The 25088-nt window shown below is 33.7% G+C and overlaps 1 protein-coding gene across 1 annotated transcript in view; it reads left to right on the plus strand.

Moving 5' to 3' along the window:
* Oma1 (OMA1 zinc metallopeptidase) overlaps nt 1-23529 on the plus strand; it is a 60366-nt gene extending 36837 nt beyond the window's left edge. The window contains 2 exon segments of the mRNA XM_015484931.2: nt 2899-3048; nt 23078-23529. Of these exon segments, the coding sequence (XP_015340417.1) occupies nt 2899-3048; nt 23078-23290 (363 nt within the window). The 3' untranslated portion in view covers nt 23291-23529.
* The last annotated feature ends 1559 nt before the right edge of the window (nt 23530-25088 follow it).

The following is a 25088-nucleotide window of genomic DNA, read 5'->3' on the forward strand; positions in this document are numbered from 1 at the left end:
TCTAACTGAATAGTAGCAAATTCTTTCTCAATAATATGTCCCTTAATGCATATTTATGCATATTGCTATTGTAGTCTAGATTAAACTAGATCCTTCTTCACTTATAAATGTATGACATCATCACTTATGACCAAACATAGCACCCTCTAACTACTACATGCCTCTGGTTGCTCACCAGGGGGAAGGAGAAGTTGTAATAGTTGACTGTATTCTGGGTTCTGGACTGGATATTTTGCAAGATATCAAATTTTATTATCCTGATGATCCACTGCTTTAATTTCAGTTTTATAAATGAATCTTAGACTCTTGGAGACTAAATTTTTGGTTCACAGGCACAAACTCTGGCACCAGATTACTTAGGATCAAATTGTGGCTCTGTCTAACTAGCTTTGCAAACTTCACCAAGTTATTACTTAACATCTGTGGCCCTTGGTTTCCTCATCTGCTCTTTAAAAAGGGGGTAATGATAGTACTTATCTCATAAGATTGATATGAGGATTAAGTGAGTTAATATAGTGAGTTAATGTTTATAGTATCATTAGTATAATACCTTGCACATGGTGTCATATAACTGATTATTACTTAAAAGAATAACTGGTATTTTGAACCCAAATGTTTTTGGTTCTAAAACCAATGGTCTTTTCATTAGCCCAGTTTTCTGCCTTACAAAACATTTCACTGAAACACATTACTTGTGTTTCTCTGATTGGATGTAGTCATTACTGATTCTGTTTTAAGAAGGAAAAGTTGTCTAGAAAGTCTTATTCTTTCTTTCTTTGTTTTCATGTTTGATGAACACAAGTTCCTTATATTTGCTATTATTTTTGTTAATAAGGGACATATTATTGAGTTAGGCTTATAAGTGAGTTAGGCTTATGATGAAGAGCATATTTACTTAAAAAATGTTTTCACTTGGTGTATAGTTGTGTCTCTTTCTCTTTTGTAGTAAGAACATTTAACACAAGATTTACCCTTTTAGGTAGTCTAGCTTGTACCATTGCCCTAGTGTTCCCTGTGAGTTGAGGCCAGAGTGTGCTCCTTGGGAAGCTTCTGGGAGTATTAGGGAAATTGGATAACTACTGCAATGCTCCTTTCCCTTGTAATACCTGTGGGCCCAGGGAAATCTGTCTTGTATTGGGCAAACTTGGGGGAGGCAAAGGGGTGAGACCATTTTGACATTCTAGTTCAGATTTCATTCAATTCTGCAGAGTGCACTGGTATCTCAGGCTTGTTTCTAAGTGTGAGTGTTTTCAGAAGGATGTTCCAAGCAAAGTCTATTGAAGTATCATCTTACAGTTTTCAGTATTTCATTTTTTTTTTGTTTTGTTTTTACCCTAGTAGCTAAGCTGTGCTTTATAAAATGATATGATTTCAATTGGAGCTCTTTCAAGTCACTGTATATTTTTATGAATTATTTTAGATTACCTTACTTGTTTGTCTCTGTCTCAGATTGTATTTATATTATGACTGTGATGCCCTGCTATTGACAGATATATATTCTTGTAGGTATTTGAAATTCAGCCATAAATATTTTTGTGTATATATGATATATATATATATCTATCTCACACACACACACATATATTACAACTTGTGCATTGATAGATATGTATATATATATAAAACATAGGTTATATATTTATATGTTTGATATATGTATTCATCTGATATATTCCAGTTAATGCACACATATACATGTCTATCCATATCTGTGCAGTAGGAAGGTCTTCATTATTGTTCTTTAAATACTGGATAAAATTTACTTGAATTTCAAAATTTTACTTGAATTTCAAATTATTTTTTCCTAAATTTTCTCAGCATTTGAAATGGTATTTGATAAGTATTGATGTAGCATCAATGTAGATGACTTGTATTAGCATGTGATGTACCACATTTGCCTCTTTGGGTGTCACAGTCACACTATTTTAAGAGTTTTTGAAATCACATTTTCATCAATATAATATTTTTTTCTTTGTTTTAATCAAAAGTAAAATATTTGGAAAATAGGTAATCACTTATTTTTCAGTTCTTCTAGAGAGAATGTTAAGAAATGTGAAGAAATTGAACAGGCTTATGAAAATATTTATTGTTACCTTATGGAGGATTTAACAATAATTTTTGTTACATTTTAATATACTTCAGAAGTAAAATTTTTATTTCTTCTTTATCATCAGATACCTCATTTATACTCTTAGGGGAACTACTAACAACAGTTTTTAAAGTAGCCTTCCAGAAATATTCTGTTTATATTCAAGTATGTGTATGTAGGTATGAGGGTATGATGGAATTGTATGTGTGCTCATTGTATATAAGATATAAGATCCATATATATGTCCTTTAAAATACTTTGTAAAGATATTCTGAATGACTTAAATATATTCTTTCTCACATACATTAAGGAAAAGTAGATAAGTTGATGTACATTAAAATATATAACTGTCTTTTGTTTCTGCATGCTTATTTGAAATCTTGTAATTGTTCTAGTGGTATATATTAGGAGTGAATTATCTTTAGTGTAGTGTAATAACTTTTTATATGTTAAAACATAAAAATTTAAAAATTTATTTTTATATAAGTATAAACATTTTCATTTGTATAGAGATTTTACCCTTAGTACATATTCTTATTATCCATCATACTGAGAATAGTAGTTTATCTTTGGGGAGTTAGGTATTATTGTGAATGTTGTGTTGGGCAGGGAGTAAAAAGGGACAGTGGCAGTCTCTTTATTTCTATAATATCATAGTATTTGAATTTTTAAAGTCAATGAACATATTCTGCTTTTATTAAAATGGTGGTAGAAGATGTTTTAAAAACATATAGTGACATAAAGGTACATTTTTAAAAAATGTCCTCATAACTAAGTTCATTGTGTGCTTTTATTAATTTTGGTTATAGGCTTGTGTGGATGTAAGAGCCAGTTCAGTGTTTTGGCAGCAGATGGAGTTTGCAGATAGCCTCCAAGGTCATCCCAAGTTACCGGAATGGTTATCTACACATCCTTCTCATGAAAACCGAGCTGAACAATTGGATAGGCTCATACCACAGGTCAGCTAACACTGTACAAAGCAGGAAATTATTTTTGCTCTATCACTTGTCATTAATGCTGTTATTTCTTTTGCATAGATAAAGAAAGTTCTAGCATGTCAACTATTTGTTTATTATGATTATGGATTATCAATTTTTAAGGAATTGGGCTGAAAAGTATAATCCTGCATGTCCACAGTCGTGGGGAGAAAATTGCTCTGTTAGTTGACTTTTGTCAGTGGTGAAGACAATCCTTTAGTGTGCGACTTTTAATTTTAACTGATTTGATAAAAGTTTAAAACTAAAATTTAAAATTAATATATGTGTGTGTGTGTGTGTGTGTGTATACACACATACATATATACACTACCTTGGTTATAATTTAAGTTTTCCTTGGTGATATAAGCTTTTTGTTAAAAATACCAGTAATTTTATTTTGCTGTATATGGATTTCCAGTTTTCCCAGCATCATTTGTTGAAGAGACTATCTTTTCTCCAATGTATGTTTTTGGTGACTTTTTCAAATATAAGATAACTGTAATTATGTGGGTTAGTCTCTGTATCCTGTATTCTGTACCATTGGTCTACAAGTCTATTTTGGTGCCAATACCATGCTATTTTTGTTACTATTGCTCTGTAGTGTAGATTAAGGTCTGGTATAGTGATGCCACCTGCTTCACTTCTTCTTGATAAGAATTGCTTTAGCTATTCTGAGTCTCTTATTTTTTCAAATGAATTTCATGACTGCTTTTTCTATTTCTATGAGGAATATCATTGGAATTTTGATTGAAATTGCATTAAATCTGTATAATGCTTTTGGTAGTATGGTCATTTTGATAATATTAATTTTGCCTATCTAAGAGTAAGGTAGATCTTTCCATCTTCTAAGGTCTTTTTTAATTTCTTTATTTAGCGTTCTATAGTTTTCATTGTAGAGGTCTTTCACCTCTTTCATTAAGTTTATTCCCAAGTATTTTAATTTTTTTGAGGCTATTGTAAATGGGGTAGTTTTCCTCATTTCCCTTTCAAAGGATTTGTCACTGATATACAGAAATGCCTTTGAGTTATGGGTATTGATTTTGTATCCTGCTACTTTGCTGAGTTCATTTACTAGTTCTAGAAGTTTTCTTATGGGATTTTTTGGATCTTCTAGGTATAGACTTTCTCATCATACACAAAACTCAACTCAAAGTGGATCAAGAACCTAGGAATTAAACCAGAGACATTGCATCTATTAGAAGAAAAAGTAGGCCCAATGTTGGATTAGGCCCCAGCTTTCTTGATAAGACTCCTATAGCATAAGAATTAATATCAAGGATCAATAAATGGGATGGATTCAAACAAAAAAACTGTTTCTCAGCAAAAATCAGTGAGGTGAATAGAGAGCTACAAATTGGGAACAAATTCTTACCACACATATATCATTAGAGCACTAATTTCTAGAATATATAAAGAACTTAAAAATCTTAACCAACACCAAAAACAAACAAACAAAAAAACAAAACAAACAAAAAACAACCCAAATAGCCCAATCAATAAATGGGCTAAGGAACTTAACAGACACTTCTCAGAAGATGATATACAATCAGTCAACTAATATATGAAAAAAATGTTCAACATCTCTAGCAATTAGAGAAATGCAAATCAAAACTACTCTAAGATTTCATCTCATTCCAGTCATAATGGCAGCTATTAAGAATATAAACAATAAGTGTTGGCGAGAACGTGGGGAAAAAGGTATACTCGTACATTGTTGGTGGGACTGCAAATTGGTACACCCAACATGGAAAGCAGTATGGAGAATCCTTGGAAAACTGGGAATGGAATCACCATTTGACCCAACTATCCTACTCCTCGATCTATATCCAAAGGGCTTAAAAACAGCATACTACAGGGACACAGCCACATCAATGTTTATAGCAGCTCAATTCACATTAGCTAAACTATGGTCTGCTTCCCAACTCATACATGACTGTCTTCTATTGGTAATCTCACACTGTGGAAGAAGCAAGGGAATTCTCTGGAATATCTTATAAGGATACTAATCCCATTCAAGAGGGCTTCATTCTCATGACTTACTTACTTCTCAAAGGCCTCAACCCCTAGCACCATTTTGGAATTTCAACATACGAATTTTTAGGGACATGATTATTTATGATATTTGGTTATTTACTCTAACCAAATTCCATTTATATTCTTAATTTAAAGAAAAGTTATTTGAGAAATTCCAGTAAAATGTACCAGGTATAATGTATGGTAATCATTTATCATAAAAGGGCAATGTAGACCTAGTCTCATCAGTTACTGATAATACTGAGGTTCATTGACTGTAAGAGACTCTTCAGTGCTACAAGATCCAGGGACCTGTGGTTCCTTAGGCATCCTGTCTCTAAAACCATAATAAACTAAGATTTCTTTTGGAAATTCCCTTCTTTTTATTTACATCCAGTGAAATTCTTAAAAAAAAAAAGTGGTTTATTTAAACGGACAAATGTACTAGCCAACTTTGATTAGAAGCCTTTCCTAAATTCTGAGTTGTCATTTCATCAGATTACTGAGGATCTTCAGAGAGGTTAAAAAAAAAATGTGCTTTAATTTTTTTTAAAGTAGTGAGTTGATTCTTAAGTGTGGGAAAAAATGGTTGGAGAAACTAATATTATTTTGAAGCCAATGATGAAGAAAAACATGGGAGGTATTTTTCTTCTAAAAATAAACTATCCCAGTTCAGAACCTTAATTTGAAAACCTCAGATACATTTCTTATATTTCCCCCCCAAGTGATTAAATTCAATTTGAAAGCAATAAAACTCTATTGCAATATTGGGAATAATTCAGTGGTTGAAAAGAAACTGATAGTTAGTATACAGGTATATTGTTAATTAGAATACAAAGTCATAACTCAAAGATTCTAATTCTCTACTATCATAGGTCTAATTTTTATAATGAAAAAAAGCAATTCTTCAGGCAGTGTGTGGAATTATGTGAGTCTATACACTACTAAAGACAGTATTTTAAATTCCTATTTCATTTAGGATTTTTTTTTCCTACTCAAATGAGTACAATATTATATTTTACCTTAGCCTCCTGTCCTTGGATGTTGCTGATGTTATGGCTAGTGATACATGTCTCAAAGGTAGTTGGGACATTGCATAGACATGTCTAGGCCGGAGGCAGTGGCTTCAGTGTCACTCAAAAGAGGTGATAGTTGAAGCAGTGAGAGTGGATGAGTTCACCAAGGAACTGATAAAGACCAAGATCTAGAACAGAGTAGCACCAGGAGTAGTTATTTTCTGTATTTAATTGGTCGGAAGAAGACAGAGCCTGTTGTGGGTCAGATTCATAGGAGGAGAACCAAGAAAGCAAGATTTTGTGGTTCTATGATGAGAATACAAATTTTGGTAATTTTTACTTCATTCATTTAAATTACTGACAGTTTAAAATTTTTCTTTTTGGATTCCTTGAATATCATTACAAATATGTATTATTTGTTACAATAGTATGTATTTATATATTTAAGATGTGAATTTGTTTTATATATTTAGCAAATATTTATTGATCACCTATTATGCACTGTGTTGTAGGTGTTTTAGGTCATGTAAACTAGACAGAAATCTACACCTTCATAAAGCTTATTATACAAAGGGGAGACAGACAATAAATAGGGGAGGTAGGGTCTCTCTGGTGTCTCTTTTTGAGAAGAACACTAATTCTGTTGGATCAGTTCACCCTAAATTTAATTTAACCTTAACATACCTCCTGTAGGCCCTATCACCAAATATGTACACACTGAGGGTTAGATATGAGTCTTGGGGGAAAACACTTCATTCTTTAGCAGACAGACAGTGTGTGAGCAGAGATAGGATGGGGTGCTGGAATAGCCCTTTAAAACGGGGTTAGAGAAGGTGCCCCTATGAGGACTCTGGTTTCTTCTCAGAGATGGGTTGCTCGTAAAGAGTTTTGAGCAGAGAATTGGAGGAGTGACAAGTTCTAGCAGATGCTTGGAAGAATGTGATTTACAGCTTCCACAGAGCAGTACAATTTTCATATAATTTTGGAGTACTTTAGCATAATATATTGTTCAGAAAATAAAATAGTTCCTTTCCTGTTTTGTTCAAAAATTGAGATAATGCTTCCAAATAAGAAAAAAATCCTTGCTACTTTTTAATGTAAATTCTGAGATAAAACATGTATAAATGTGTATTTAAATATAATCCTGTGATCCACTAGCATTTAAAAAGGATAAATATAGGTTTGTAGTAATAATATTATTTGTGGTTAATAAGCTGATAAGCTATAATTTTATTTACTTGAAATAATCAGTTAAATTTAGGAAACATATGCCACATATTTTGGTTACCATAACAACTTGGGTGAAAAATTGAAGAACAGATGTTGTATCAACCTGTTGATGTTTAATAGTGTGACAGTTTTAAAATTATAGTTATACTGTTCAGACTTTAAATTCATGTACATCATAATTTGTCCTTGAAAGAGATACCCGTTTTTTCAATAAGAATTTTTATAAAATATGAGTGGACATAAATAAGTTAAATTTACTTAAATATTTATTTTAAAACCAAACATTTATTAGATATTTTTGTTCTCTACGTCTTTATTTTTTGTTCTTTTTTGTTATTCTCTATTTCTTATACTTTCCTTCCCCCTCTTTCCCTCCCATTCCTTCTTTGGGAGGTACAGGGAATGGAGGATGATAAAATGTGTAGGAGAAGCATTTGAGGATTATTTGATTATATATTGATTATTATATTATATATTGATTATTATTTGAGGATTATTAATTATATTTTATTATAATTAATGTCATAATCATAATTTGAATAAGGTTTATTTTTAAACATTTTTAGAGCTTTCAATGCCAGCTTTATTTGTTAACTGTTTTTAAAATCTTGATATTCATGTTCAATTTTTAGGTATCAAAATCACTCAGTAGCAGACTGTAAATGCATTCATTTTAATCTCATTTTATTTTGAATCCTTTAAACTTTCAGGAAGCTAGGGGTTTGAACTCATGCGTAAATCATTCTTATGCCTTTATAATTGCACAAAGTAAATGAATAAATCATTACTATTATACATCTCATGAGCAGAAAATATAAGAGTGTTTAAAGTGAAATGTCATTGTTGGCCAATGTACACAAACATACACTGCTCACCTTACAGAATTTCATTTTGTCTGACATGGAGAGTGTGGAGGAAAAGGCAAATATCATAGCAGCAACTGTAATTGAATTGGCCTCTGAATCATATAAAGCCAGGAGGCCTGACAGTAACATTGTCTAAAACCTTAAAAAGAAAAAAAACCATTATATTATACGTGATGTGTATCTGCTTGAGGTTGAAATGAATGGGCTATTAGGAAAAATTGCTTGTGGGTAAGGGAGGGACAGTAATGATATTTTTAGAAAAACATGTTAAAAATTGGAGGTGATTTTTTTTTCCCTCCTTGATGTGTCTTGCCTTCTGTTTTCAAAGGACACTTTTAATCCAATAATGAGGTCTCTCTGGCATTATTTTCCCTCCTTTTTTCCTATTAAACTCAATTATTATTGTTTATATTTGAAGAATTAGTAATTGTTTTACTTGATGTAAAGTAGAATAATTCTGATGTGTATTAGTTGTTTCATGAATACTTTAGTTACTGGGAATAAATACAGTGAGTGCCATTCCTAAAATAAATAAATGGGTTTATTATGTACTTTAACCCTTAAAAATTGTATATATTTATGGGGTATGACATGTTTTGATATTTGTTCATGTTGTGGAATGATTAGATCAAGCTAATTAATGAATCCCTCCCCCAAGCTTATTTTTTTTGTGAGGGGTGGCAACATTTAAAATCTATACCTTTAACAGTTTTCAAATATATATTATATATTTTATAGTATAGCATATTTTTGTTAAATATGATCATAATGATGTACAATAGCTCTCTAAACTTATTCCTTCTACCTGAAACTTTGTGCCCTTTGACCAGTATCTCCCCATGCCCATCTCTTTCCCATAGTCCCTGAGAGCTACCATTCTTTCAAATTCTATGAGTTTAACATTTTAAGATTTCACATATAAGATAGATCATATAATATTTTTTTTCTGCACCTGGCTTATTTCACTTACCATAATGTCCTTGAGATATATCCATGTTGTTACAAATGACAGGATTTATCATTCGCCTTTGTTAAGAGTGGTTGATTATAAAATGTTTTTGTTTGAAAACCTTTCCTGATTATTTTTTCATTATAGAGGACAATCGATAGGTTAAGTGGCCTGAATTTTTACTTTTTAAAATTTACTTTAAATATTCTTATTCATGGTTATTTACTTTAAATCACTTCAAAAACTGGTCAGACTACAATTTCCATTGCAGATTATGAAAAGAGTTGAAGTATAAATTTTTCAAAAGGTGAAATCATTACTCATTCAAATATAAAATGAATACATGTGTGAAGTTTTACTTAATGTTTGTTAATTAATGTGGGAAACTAATTGTTACAACTAGTGCAAAGGACAACTCAAGAACCATAGTGTGAGCCAAGAAATCATAAATGAGGTTAAGGGAAAAAGCATAGACAGTTTTATTCAGGTACATAATAGATTGCAAATTAGGAACGCAGGCTTAGACCACACCAGCATTCCACAGCAGGAAAGTGGACTTCAGCTTTCATCAAGTCCAGCAATTGGGAACTAATGCAAAGAAGGGTGGTCGTAAGTTTTGTAGGTCCATCAGAATGTCCAGGTCAAGGCAAAACGGGGTTACTCTGGTATTTCTTGAACATTACATGATATTGTTAGATTCTAGAAAATGGTTCCCTTTGACAGACTCAGTTCCTGCATGATATATGTGTGGTAATCTTGCTCCTGTCAGTAGATCTCTAAGGCTCAGGAAATAATTTTTGCTTTTTCTTTTGTTTTTTTTTTCTCATGTTTTACATTCTGCAGCCATATTAACTTTTATTTCATTAAGAGTTATATAGGCAGTAAGGAATACAAATAGATGCAAAACTCCATTTATAGAGCAGTAATCAGATTCATCCTATGAGACATAGTTCATTTCCATTTCCCATTTCCATAGACAAGTATCATTTTCATTATTATTAATTTTCTATGACTTACAGAGTTGTGAAATAGCTCAAAGACCATGACAGGTACAGATAACCTAGAAGGGCACACTTAATAGACCACCTAATGATATTTTTTGCCCATTTCAAAGTCTTTTATAATTCTTTGTTTTTATTTTCTATTGACATTCTTTTTCCTTTCAAGAAAAAAGATACCTAATCAAATATCCTATCAGACTAATATATAAGCATGTCTTGTTTTATTATTTTGAAGTCATGCAGGTATTATCCTTACCATATTTTTGTTCTGTCTCTTAAAAGTAACAACCCACTGTTGTCATTACTTTTTGTCAGATCTATTGGATTGCAGTTCTTTTTTATTTTATTTATTTATTTTAAATTAATTTTTAAATTTACATATGACTGTGGAATGCATTACAATTCTTATTACACATATAGAGCACAACTTTTCATATCTCTGGTTGTATAAAAAGTATATTCACACCAATTCATGTCTTCAAACAAGTACTGTGGATAATAATGTCCATCACATTCCACCATCATTTCTAACCCCATGCCTCCTCCTCCCTTCCCCTTCCAACCCTCAGCCCTGTCTAGAGTTTGTCTATTCCTCCCATGCTCCCTCTCCCTATCCCACTATGAATCAGCCTCCTTATAACAGAGAAAACATTCGGCTTTTGTTTTTTTTGGGATTGGCTAACTTCACTTAGCATTATCTTCTCTAACTCCATCCATTTACCTGCAAATGCCATGATTTTATTCTTTTTTATTGCTGAGTAATATTCCATTGTGTATATATGCCACTTTTTTATATATATATTCATCTATCAGCTTCCTTAATAAGACTACTTTGGCACAAGAATTAAAACCAAGAATCAATAAATGGGATGAAATAAAACTAAAAAGTTTCTTAGCAAAAGAAACAATCTATGAGGTGAATAGAGAGCCTATATCTTTGGAGTAAATCTTTACCCCTCACACATCAGATAGAGCACTAATCTCTAGGATATATAAAGAACTCAAAAAGCTAAGCACCAAAAAAACCCCACAAATAACCCAATCAATAAATGGGCCAAGGACCTGAACAGACACTTCTCAGAAGATGATATACAAACAATATATGAAAAAATGTTCGTCATCGCTAGCAATTAGAGAAGAGCAAGTCAAAACTACTCTAAGATTTCATTTCACTCTAGTCAGAATGGCAGCTATTAAGAACACAAACAACAGTAAGTGTTGGCGAGGATGTGGGGAAAAGGCACACTCATACATTGCTGGTGGGACTGCAAAATAGTGCAGCCAATATGGAAAGCGGTATGGGGATTTCTTGGAAAATTGTAAATGGAAACACCATTTGACCCAGCTATCCGTCTCCTCATTCTATACCCAAAGGACTTAAAATCATGGCATTTGCAGGTAAATGGATGGAGTTAGAGAAGATAATGCTAAGTGAAGTTAGCATATTACATGGATTGAAGTTCTTAATGTTAAATTCCTTAGGTATTTTGAAAAGTATATATATGCTTGCTTTCAGAAATTAAGGGATGGAGTTGGAAGTAGAGGTAATAGTAAAAGGATTGGTTTCATTTTCCAGGAGGAACATTTAAAACTTTCATGAGCCATTTAAAACTAAAAACACCGCTGTAAAATCAAGAGTGAAGTTGCATAAAGGCAAAAGTGATAGAAGAGAAGTGAGGACAGAGAAGGAAAAGTACTTTAAAATGTATGTTTTAGTTTTAAATTTTAAAAACCCATGTAAAAGTAGAGAATGACTTGAATAATTAATGAAACTCAATTTCACTCATCTGACAGTATCAATCCTTTTATGCATTTGCTCATCTGTCCTTTTCTGCCCCTCCCCCAGATGTATTTCAGTGTAAATAGCAGACATCAGGGTATTTTATCCCTAATTATCTGGGAGGAACAAATAACTCTTTACCCTTCATAGTTCTTCCTTAGGACAAGTTTCCTGTAACAAAGGGCAGATTAACAAGAGAGAAACAGATGCAAGTTTATTAACATGTAAACTTCATGTACACATAAGTGATACCAGGGAAAGAGGATTTTGAATTCAGGCTTAAATAACATCTTCAGCTGAAACACAGAGAGCATAATGAGGGCCTTGCTATGGGGAGATGGACAGAAAAGTATGGTAAGCAAGTGTGGTAAGGTGTGTTGTGCAGGTTTAAGTCAGTATCTTTCCATTGTTTAGAGTCTCTAGTGATTTACAGAGTAATCTTTCTTTTCCTGGTACAGAGAAAGACATTTTCTTTATAGATGTAAATTTCTCTATCAAAAGGGTAACTTCTGCCATTTTCAGAGCTTCTTCTGTGTGTGTTGTTTCTTAAAATAAGTTCAAAATAATTATTGTGCTAAAGAGATATTTGGGATGTCATTTTCTGGACTGTTAGTCATATTTTGGGATGATATGTCCGGAACTTCATTGCAGGGGAACAAAATGTTTTCCTTCTACACTTCTGTTTTTTTTTTTTTTTTTGGCTACCCTAGTTATTAAATTCATGTAAAACAGTTTAGTAGGAGAAAAACCATATTTAATTATATACATATGCACAGGAGTCCCACAACAATATGAAATTCAAAGAAGAGTCAGATCATTAGAGCTTATATAGCATCCTGAGCTACAGAAAGGAATAAGATTGGGGCTTTTAGGGTGGGGTGGGATAGAAGTTCCAGGAGGGTAAAGGGAGGAAATGTATGGTGAATAAAAGTTGCCTTGTTGTACAGATAAAAAGTCTCTCAAGTAATAAAGTTGAAGAATAGATGATTATCTGGGCATGGCATCAACCTCCAGTCTCTTCTCCTGTGCTGTGAGTTAATCTTTCCTGATTGATAAGATTACCCAAGAAGAAATTCATAACAGTTGAGTTCCTTTAGGAGTATCTGTCTTTAGGCAGATGGGGGGTTTAGAGAAAGCCTTGCTTTCCTTCTGTGTTCTCCAAATGTCCTTAGTTCAAAGTAATCAGCATACCTAAGTGCCATATTCAGGGTAGCATTTCCTGAGCTTGTTCACTGTATACTTCAATATGCATTTCAGGAAGTAGTGTCCATATATTCTGTAAGTATACCATTATCCTCTTACATGGGTTCAGCTTAACATGGCTGCAGCTAACTTGAGTTGTCATCTCCATGATTACTTTGGAGTAACCTTACTTAGTTTTCTGGCATTTACCAGGAAACTGTAAATAGACAAAACCATTAGTTATTCCAGCAAGGATGAAGTCGCTTTTGTCCTAACCAATATGTATGACCTCTCTTTCTGACCCAAATTGAAGGGGTATAACTGGTCTCGCTGCCACATTTCTGACAGTAAGTCCCCAATAAATTGCACTCTGGTCTAATGATACTTTGGGGCCCAATTCTCATATACTGAGGCTAGGTTGTTCTGTAACACCTGCTTAAGGAAATTCATAGTTTTTCCTTAAAATTAAACATCTGTCCATATTTAGATATTTAGATTTCTTTATCTCAAAATAGAGTTTTATAGTGGGTTTGTTCAGATTGCAATCCATTATGGTACACATATTGCATTTTGTTCTCATGACCCTTCAGTCTCCTTGACTTTAGAACAGTACCCCTCACTTTGATCTTGCTTTTCAATATGTCATTGACTTGTTGAATAGATCTACTTCCACATTCTAGATTCTAGATTTATTTGATTGCTTCTTTGTGGTATCATCTAACTTGTTTCTCCACACACTTGTAACTTGAAGTCCAGTTGGGGCAAAAGCATTTTATAGGCAGTGTATTATGCTTCCCATTTCTTAATATCTGGCTACCCACATGCTCCAGAGTCCATCAGTGTGTTTTCCTGACTCTTCAATTGTGCATTAAGTTTTCCCCCTTATAGCTAACAAGAGATTGTGGGATGATAATTTCATACCCTACAATTATCCAGTTCTCAACCTGAGCTTTCATGATTGAAAGCTTTTCTATTTGAAGAGGCTGACCTTAGTGTGTGTCTTCAGGAGGAGTCTATATAAAACAGTGAAGAAGGAAATTAGACCAGCCAAATCAACCCTACTGAAATAAGAATGTTAAAGTTATATTTTTCTCCTATTCAAGAATAGATTGAACGAACAGGTAGGTAAGAAAGGCTTAAAAAATCAGAATGATAATAAGTTACAAGAGTTAGAAAAAAATAGCTGAAAAGAGAAGAATGATAAAGGTAATTTCATCTAAAAAATTTATTGAACATTTCAGTGTCCTTAACTAGTAGCACCAGAGGAACCTCATCTAAACTAAATCTAGTAATAACATTGAAAAACAAAGCCTCAGAAATGCCCATTGTCTCCTCATAAGATAAGCCTTAATAGTAGAAAAACATAAAAAAGGAAAAACCTAAAAAAGGAAAAACCAAATATCAGGCATCGTTTCAAAATTTCACTGCTGGAGTGAGCAGAGGAGGTAGCAAGAGCTCCTACAGAAGCAGTGCCACCTGAAGCTGGCATGATAAGCCTGACTTGACTGCATCAAAGTGACAGAACAAGAAAGTAAGATACGTTCCTTTTCGAAAATTGCAAAACTTGTGAATACAGCAGAGCTATAAAACTTTCAGTGGAGGCTATAAAAACCAGAATCGATGCCTCAGAACAAAGACTTATTGATTTGGAAGCTAGAGGAACATAGCACAACCGAATTAAAACACTCAAAGCCAAAAAATGTCCAAAAAATGAAAGAATATTGAAAGACACCAGGAAATCCACGTTGCATGCAACAATATGAGGGACAGATGCGATCATTTTTTTACCGGTGTCTTCATTTCTTTGTGGCATCTATATCACTCACTTTCTGTTGTCGTTGTTTAGATACTATTTCTCAAGATGTGATTTTTAGAAGATTCCCAGAATATCACGCATGAGAACTGCTGACATGGCAAAACTTGAATATTTAAATTTATGAAGGATCCAGTCTTCATTGAAACGATGGGCTCTTACTGGCTACCTAGGTAAAAAAGCAGTCATACCAGAGTAAGAATGATTTTGAACCTTACTCTTCAGATTCTTGAAGAAGTATGAGTCTAGGAGAAAAGACAACCAAAAAAACACCAAAAATTAATACACTTTGGTATGATATCTAGCCATACTGATATTCTTGTCTTTTAAGATGGAAGATCCTTCATAAATGTAACTCTAACAACATGTCAATGAAGTACTCATTAGCATCGGTGTTTTTTCCCCAGAATCTATTGATGATCAGGAACTAAATCAACTGCACAGTTTAGTTTCTATGATTATATCATTCTTAATTTTATATTATGCCATTGTTAAAGAACCACAAAACAAGTAAGGAATTTAAAAATCAGTTGTATAATATGTAAAATAAGGTGTAACTGACATAAGAAACAAAATGCTAAGTAAAAGGAGTAAATCAAACGCACACTTTTCACAAAATATTATGTTTGTAATATAAAATGTTATGATTTAAAATTTCAGAACATAGTATTAAGTTATTATAATAAAAGTGAAAGGTAAATGACCACATAAAAATTAAAACAATGTGAATGAAAGGTGAGAGATAAATCAACAAACATGAGAATACCTTACGATAAATAAATTTCATAATGAGGTTTTTCTGTTTTTATGGGTTGCTGCCAAAGCTATATTTAGAAAGAATTTAATCAATTTAAATGTCTCTGTTAATTAAAGAAAAAGAGAAAAGTTGTAGATAATTATAAGTGCCTCAAATAAGGGAAATAGAATTAATAAAATTAAGCAGGAATCAAAGGACAGTAGTTGATTCTTTGGGAAATTTCGTTAAGGCAATAATCATTGGATCAGTTAGACAAGGAATAAAATGAAAATAGTATCTGGAGAAGAGATAAATTAACATACTATAAAGATGAATTATTTGGGAGAGTAGTTTTAGTTAGATGATGTTAATTGATAGCTCAGGTTAAAATCAGTAATTAAAGTGTGTGCATATGTGTATGTGCATGAATTGCCAGAGTGATTGCAGCTAGAAGTAGAAAATATAGTAAAATAGAATGAACCTCTTCAAATTAATTTTGGAAAGCAGTTAGGTACAAATAATCAAATGAAAAAAAAACCCAATTATAATAAACCCATAGAGTTTTAACATGTGAAGAAAGAAAAGGGCATCTATCCCTGATGGTGATTTACTTTGGAGAATTTTTTTCACAAGTTGAAAGAATAATTACCCAGTGACTAATCCCAGCCTCAAGATATAAAAAGAGTTGTTATCGAGTATCTGATTCATCCTATGTCATTTCATTAGCATAAATGATTTTGTTTCTACAATTTGATAAATATACCTTTAAAAGAATTTTTGGACTGGTTTCATTAATCATCAGATGGTAGAATACTAGGTTTCAACAATTATTTATCATAAGCAAGTAAGTTATCCTTAGATTCATGGGTGTCATCTTAAAAGTAAAACTATTGCCCCCCAGGAAGAAATGTAGGGTTCATCTTTGCTGATTCTCTTTCCTTCCTGTCTGCATCCTATCAAGGAGAAGAACATCTTTTGACTTCCTCTACAGTGCATTAGGAATCTGTCCTCCTCTTTCACCACTGCCACCACCCTGGTACAAGTCACCATCACCTTTCCCCAGTTACCACATGCACTCCCTATTTTAGTCTCCCTGTTCCATTTTTCACCTCAATTCCTAAAACCCTGTTTTCAATAAATGTCCAGAATGATCTCTTTAATGTGATTTCCTTGCTTAAAACCTGCCAGAAGCTTCTTATCTAACTTAGAGTAGAAATTCAGACTCCATACTTAGTCTTCAAGTCACATAATTTGGCCACGGCCTTCCTCTCCTGTTTTATCACTTGTTGCCCCCACCCCCAGGTTTTTCTTGGTTCCAGCCATTTTACATCAAGCTTGTTTCCTCTTAGAGCTCCTCTACTTGCCTATTTCTCTGCCTGGAACATCCTACTTTCAGTTCTTCACACAGGCGTGACCTCCTTGGAGGTTTTCTGTGATCCCTCAATGTCAAGTAGCCTCTCTTCCACACAGTTGTTCTTCATTTTTCTACACAACACACTTTTCATGCTCTTCATGCAAAATGATGTTGTTTACTTTTTTATTGTCTGTCTCTACCCTAGAATGTAAAGCCCCTGTTCATTGTTTCCTTAGTGCCTGTGACAGTTTCTGAGATGCCTAGTGAATATATAAATGAGTGCATGGTGGGTAATGATAGGAAAAATAAGCAATATAATAGTGGGCTAAAAATAGAAAAGTTGGCAGTGGAATTGAATAGCACTTCCACAGCTTTATAGAACATTAGCATCTAGGAAAATTAATAGTTGGTGATGGGGAAAAGAGGCTCATAGGAAGTTGAATTGTTTAAAAAAAATAGCAGAGTGTCAGGAGTCTTGGCCTTTGTTTCTGACCTAGCCACTTAACTTTGAGAAAGGAAATCTAACCTTTGGTTTTCTTCATATTTAAAATCAGGGTAAGCAGTATCTTAAAGGAGTTGCTTTATGTACTTGTGTGGATGAGGTTCTACCTGCTTCTCTCCTTCATTGCCTGCCTCCTTTATAAGACACTTTATGGTAAGGATTATATACTAGGCCCAGGACTTAAACTGTGACTCATGTTGTAACATCAGTTTCAAAAACATGTGAACGATACCTGGCATGGTGCAAGGCACAAAATGAACGGTCAGTGTCCATGCACTTAGCCTGTTCAACAAATTGGGCTGGAAAAAACTGGAAATCCATATGCAACAAAATGAAATTAAACCCCTGTCTTTCACCATGCACAAAATTCAACTCAGAGTGGAGGACTTAGGAATTAAACCAGAGACACTGAGTCTGTTAGAAGAAAAAATAGGCCCAAATTCATCATGTCGGATTAGGCCCCAACTTCCTTAATAAGACTCCTATAGCAGAAGAATTAATATCAAGAATCAATAAATGGGATGGATTCAAACTAAAAAGCTGCTTCTAAGTAAAAGAAACAATCAGTGAGGTTGAATAGAGAGCCTACTAATTGGGAGCAAATTCTTACCACACACATGTCAAATGGAGCAATAATCTCTAGAATATATATAAAGAACTCAAAAATCTTTAACACCAAAAAAAATCCAATCAATAAATGGGCCAAGGAACTGAACAGACACTTCTCAGAAGAAGATATACAATCAGTCAACAAATATGTGAAAAAATGTTCATCATTGCTAGCAATTAGAGAAATGCAAACCAAAACTACCCTGGGTTGGCTCATCTCTATGCACTTCAGATCTTCCTCAGGACTCTCAGAACCATATATTCTCGCCATTAAAGCCCCTTCTTGCTTTCTCTTAGGCTATAAATTCCTTAGAATGTTCTCCTTATGACACTTATGACAATGATTAGTGTTCTATATATGTTCTATATACATTTAGCATGTATTAAGTGCCTATTATGTGCAGTACATGGAGTTAAACAAGACAACAAAATAAAAAAAGTAGAAAATCATATTCTAGCAGTATGTTAGGAAAGTATTTGCTCACTTTTGAAGATATAAAGGTATATTTAATAAGATGGATTTGAATTTATAAAAGTAAAAAGATGTCAGCATCCTAAAGCATAATAAAGCAAATAAAAATACTTTATCCAGATAGCAGATAAAATTTTACTCTGCAAAATAGATGAAGCTTTTATAGAAATATATGTGGTATATTATAGAATTTTGCTTTGATAATAGGAGGAGAGACACAGTTTACATATGAAGAAAGCAATAGAAAATCTTTATGAAAGATAACATAGTTTTTCTAGCAATTAAAGAAACAGCTCAAACATGCCAAATACATTTATTCAGTAAAAGAATTTACTCAATAAGCATATCATGTGGTACAAGCAAGCATTAGCACAAAAAAGCATGTTGGGTGAAAGCATTAGATAGAAAACAGGTTCTGATCCCTGTTTTTTACTTCCAAGATACTTAAAAAAACAGACTCTCATTTTTTTAAAAAAAGAAAAACAGTTTTAGGTTTTCAGCACAATTGAGAGGGAGGAATACAGAATTAGCTGACCCCAGGTATAGATTCCCATACCATCAAAATCCTGCAGCCAAGTATCGTATATTTGTTACAATTGATGAACCTACACCATCCCATTGTTACCACACAAAGTCCATAATTCATATTAGGGTTCACTTTTGGTGGTGTATATTCTGTTTTGGCAAAGATATGGCATGCATCTGCCATTAGAGTATCATACAGAATAGTTTCAATGCCTTAAAAAAAATTGGTGCCTACTTATCCCTCCCAATGATTTTTTAGTTTCTTTAGTTTTGACTTTTCCACACTGTCACATAACGTTCTCATATTAGCTTTTTTTATACTTATTAATAAGCATTTGAAGTTCCTCCTTGTCTTTTCATGACTTGATAGCTTATTTCTCTTCAGAGCCAAATAATATTCCATTGTCTGGATGTACCACAGTTTATTACTATTTATCTACTAAAGGGCATCTTGATTACTTCCAAATTTTGGCAAATAAAACTGTTACAAAGATTTCCAAGGCAACTTTTTGTTCCCTACCAGTCATTTAACTTCTTTGGGGATCAATTTTCTCATCTGTAAAATTTAACTGATGATTTCTGAGGATTCTGGTGTTTGGAATATGTGGTTATCTTGATAAGAATTTGAAATCTTATGTTATCCTGATTGTGACTAAACTCAATATCTCTATATTGCTGATGTCATTATAAATTGATTAAGTTTTTCTGCTAGAAAGGAATCTGGTCCTATATTACAGAAATTATAATCTGTTCTTTGATCAGATAGTTCTATTTTTGAGAGTTTTGCTTCAAGTAAACCCAAGTGGAGGTTAAAATGTAAGATTTTTTAATACAAAGTTTTTTTGTTTGTTTGTTTGTTTGTTTTGAGTACTAGGAATTAAACATGGGGCACTCTACCACTGAGCTACATCTCCAGCCCTTCTATTTATTTTTTATTTTTGAGACAAGGTCTTCCTAATCTACCCAGGTTAGCTTGAACTTGTGATCCTTCTGAGTTGCTGGGATTGTAGGCATATATCACCACTACCAGCTAACAAATATTTTTATAGTAGGGTAATTTATAAAAGCCAAATAAAACTGTGGGAACAATTCAGATGCCCAGTAGTAGAGAAATACAAAGTAAATTACAGACAGCAACCATGACTATTCTGAATGATGTGTACCTACTACTTTACTCAGTGTGGTGGTCTAATTATTTGTAATATATGAAAAGACTGAATAAGAGAATTTAACAGTATTTACTAAATCTAGAAAGATAATGGAGATGGCATCCTCTTCTGTTCTCTGTGCATTTCTTCATTGCTAAATGCTGTGCCAGCTGTTGCTGTGCTGGACTCCATACATTCTCCTTTTAATGATGCCAGCATGGGGCTTAGACATGTGGTATAGCAGATAAACTTCTCACTTGGAAAAGAAAGTCGCTATAGTTGTGAAGGGTGCCTGTATGTTTCAGTTCAGCCAAGAAAGTCTTGGCTTATGCCTGAAATCTCAGTATCATCTCTTGTACCCTCAAAAGTGTACCTGTTTGGACAGTAGCTCACCCTGAGGGTCTGGCTTTCTCAGTTGTATAGCAGGGAAACCTTTTCTTGTTATTTAAGTTAAGTTTACTTTGACAAACAGTTAATGCTCAATAGAGGTAATATCTTAAATCTATTGTATTGTGAGATTCAAAGGGAAGTAAGACAAAGCCTCTGCCAGCAAAGAGCTTCACATTTTATTTACTTATTTATTAGTTCTAATCAGTTATACATGACAGTAGAAAGCTCTTTAATTCATTGTATACAAATGGAGCAGGATTTTTCACTTCTCTGGTTGTATATGAAATAGAGTCCCACCATTTGTGCATACCTCTTTAGTTTACTTTGGTAAAAAATAGCCTCATCTATCAGACATGCTCCTATCCCTGGTTCCTGCCTTAGCCCCAACAACTGAAGAAGACTCCTTTCTGACTTTTCTCTGACTGCATGCCACTTGCCTCTACCCCACATTCCTGTGAGGTTTAAGGGGATATTCCCGTCTAAGAACCTGCATGCCATTAGTCTGGGTACCTTGCCCAAACATGGTTGAGTCTGCTTCCAGGGCCTTTTTGGACCTATTCCTTTGGATACATGTGCACACATAGGCCCTTACAGGCCTGATGGGATGGGATGGAATGGGAGGGGAGGGGAGGGGAACAGAGGGAACAGACAGCACTCTAGTAGAAGGAACTAGAGTAGACTCTCCCTCAACCTTATACATTCTGAAATTCAAGAATTTATACCTGGACATACAGGTAATTTTGAGTGGATATTCATTGAAGTAGGAGAATAGAACTTCCTTTATATAATAGTTTATTACCTTGGATTATAGCTTGTAGATACTTAGACACATGGTAACCAGGCCTCAATTTGCAGTCTTGCCCTGGACCCTGCAAATATTAGAGGCAGGCCTATTCATAGTACAATGTAAAGGATGTACCTGTGAGAGCACATTCTATCTTATTCTGTTCTTTAACCTGTGCTGTGCTGGTTCACCAGCTTTCCACACTTCCATCTCCCTTGCATTCCTTGCTGTTCATTCCTTTGTGAAATGCTTTTCCCCAAGATTGCCATGTGGTCTCTTAAGTCTTTTAGGTCTTCTCCTCCCTGCCCAGAGTCATTTTTTTTACTAGTAAGACTTGTCTGTCCAGCCTTTCTAAAATTTTACCACTCCCCCAGATACTTACTATCCCCCTTTCTGTCTTTTTTACTTCCCTTAGTACTCATCACTATCAAAAAGTCAGAAGTTGGGGCTGGGATTGTGGCTCAGCGGTAGAGTGCTTGCCTAGCACGGGTGGGGCCAGGTTTGATCCTCAGCATCACATAAAAATAAAGATATTGTGTTGTTCCCATCTACACCTAAAAAATAAATATTAAAAAAAGTCAGAAGTACTGAAAAAAAAATACTGAACCAACTTTTCTACTTAAATGTCCTTCTTTTAAAACCACTTAAATATTAAAACTTTTTTTCATACAAATATTTTAAGATCTTCAAGTTATTCGTGGGCCTTCTTTAGAGTTAAGTCAATAGTTAAGGGTAATTACTTGAAGCAGTAGTTCCCCCAAAACTTTCCAAGTTTATTGCATAATTTTAAAAATTTCCCACTATATCTAAATAGCCTGCTTATGTTGCGACTTCCTAACTTTTCAGTTTTAGGTCTTTTATTTGCTTTCCACTAAACAGTACCAGACATAAGCTCCCTTTTACCATCATCATACCTGTGCATGCACACACATGTATTCAGCTCTCTTCTTCCCCATAAATTTTAACCATTTAATGAAAATTGTGAGTTTAGTTAGGTACTGGGACTGAACCCAGTGGCACTCTACCACTGAGCTACATCCCCAGCCCTTTTTTGTTTCCCAGTTTGAGACAGGGTCTTGCTAAGTTCCAAATGTTGTCCTGGAACTTGCAACCATCCTGTAGTTGTAGCTGACCCACATAATGCACTGTGATGACTTTTCCTTCCCCAACAGCATTTTATTTTTCCTACAGTTTATAATTTTCCTGATTTTGATTTTGTTTCCTTTTCTGTTATTTGCATGAATTTCATCCCATGCTATCCAAGTATGTCTTTTTTCAGTATGTTCAGACATGTATTTCTACTGTTTTCCTTTTTAAAAAAAAAAAACAACACTCTCAAGAGTCTTCAGATTATTGTTACTCTGAATGGTTGTTCTCAGGGTCTGCTTGAGTTTGAAACTATAGAGATATCTCTAAGATTTATTTATTCTTTACAGAGCGTTTGAGCAGTTGTAGATACAATTGCTGTTGTTTAAAAATACTATTTGAGCAAATGATGGTAAGTAGATACTTACCATGAATTTATCTGTGTTTATCTTTAATGTGTTTTAATTAAGATGACTTTTATTCTAAAATACAGAATGCATTATATTTGATTTGCATAAAATATATCAGGAATTGCACTGTATTCTTTCGTTATAGGCTCTCAAAATTCGAGAGATCTGTAATTGCCCACCACTTTCTGGACCAGACCCTCGATTGCTATTCAAACTCAGCATGAAGCATTTTCTTGAAGAATCAGAAAAAGAGGACCTAAATATCACTGTTAAGAAACAGAAAATGGATACTCTTCCAATCCAAAAACAGGAGCAAATACCATTAACATACATAGTTGAGAAAAGAACTGACAATTGAATTAAAATTTATGAGACTAAGGACATGTGAAGAATACAGCAATCCTTATAATTTTTGTGCTATTTTTTAAGAAATGATGTTCAAAATGAAAAAAAAAAAAAGAATATCCAGGGTCAAATCATGTATATTACAGATATTATCTAAATTCTTCTATGAGGTATTTATTTTTCATAAAATAATGATGTATTTTAAAATATCTTTAATGAGAAAAATGTCACAGAATAAATTTATATTATACATCTTGCTTTCTCATACTTGCCTTTGATTTGAAAGTCAGACCCCTAGCGGATAAGAAATCTGAATGTGTAATAGTTGTTACAGGATTTCAGCCTAAACTGGATTCCAAAGTTTGGTGATTATGATGAACTGGGAAATGGATGTCTGAAGGTATCTGTTTGCAGGAAATGGTTTGCATTGGTGGGGAAAGTAGAGATTATGTGGACATGAGGACCTTGGGATAGAAAATTTCCTGGTCTTCACCTATGGATGGTATGACAAGGGAAACAGTCACAGGCTGATGCCGAAGAAGCCCTTTTAGTAGAGAAGCACAAGAAGTGCTGGTTTTGGTCCAGGCAATAGTAGAAACAACAAAATTGGGAGAAATGTTCATTTTCATGTTGTCACAGCATATTTAGTAAAGTTATGTCATTTTGGGTTCTCAGCAGTATTATAGTTTGGAAATCCCTGGGGTTCTCAGAGAAGACAGTCACTCTATTCTCATTGAGATACCACTAGGAGAAGGAATGAGATGCTGTCCCCATGTTCATCTCCTGCGTACCAGACATCAACAACAGTGCTGGAGATGGGATAGAGAGAGAAGATGGGAGGGGAGGGGAGGGGAGGGGGGATAGTAGAGGATAGGAAAGGTAGCAGAATACAACAGTCACTAATATGGCATTATGTAAAAAAGTGGATGTGTAACCGATGTGATTCTGCAATCTGTATACGGGGTAAAAATGGGAGTTCATAACCCACTTGAATCTAAAGTATGAAATATGATATGTCAAGAGCTATGTAATGTTTTGAACAACCAATAAAAAAAAACAACACAACAGTGCCAGAGGAGGAAGATGAGAAAAGAAGCACAAATCCCCAGTGATGCCCAGAAATTATGGTATTGTATACATTTGTGAGAAAATTTTCAAATATGAGTTTTACTTATACAGTATTATTTGTGCTCCCAAACTGGTAAAGATTAACACTGTTCTAGTTATATTCCTAGGACAGAATTTTCCTTAAAACATATTTTATTAAATAAATAATTTTTTTTGAGAAGGGAAAAAGAAAGTAACTATTTTTTTTAGCATCTACTATGAGTTGGACTATATTCATTTATTCTACCACCTTGTGAAGGTTTTATTTTCATGTTACAATAATAGGCTTGAAGAGGTTAAAAAATGTAAGAAGACTAAATCTATATCTGACTTCCAATGTAAGAAGAGCAAAGGTATATCTGACTACCACTCTATTTTCCACAACTCTTAAGTATCTTAAGATTAAGCTATCAACAGATAAGAAAAAAAATTCTAGTTTTTTGGTTTTTTCATGTGTGGCTTCAATACAGGTAAACATCTTTATGCCCGCATAAAACCTGAGACCACTTACCTTGTCTGCAGGATGATGTTTCAGGTCTTCCTTTTAGATGCTTCTATCAAAATCTGCAGTAGTGAGGCAGTATAGGAAAGTGGGGCCCCTCCTTGCATGTGGGAGCCTGTGGAGTCTCATTTAGGATGTGTCCTAATACTGTTCAGTTTGCTTTGATAAATTATTTGTTAATTGTTAAGAAGACAAGTTCAGA

This window comes from Marmota marmota, unplaced genomic scaffold (assembly GCF_001458135.2).
Source record: "Marmota marmota marmota unplaced genomic scaffold, marMar, whole genome shotgun sequence".
Lineage (NCBI taxonomy): Eukaryota > Metazoa > Chordata > Mammalia > Rodentia > Sciuridae > Marmota > Marmota marmota.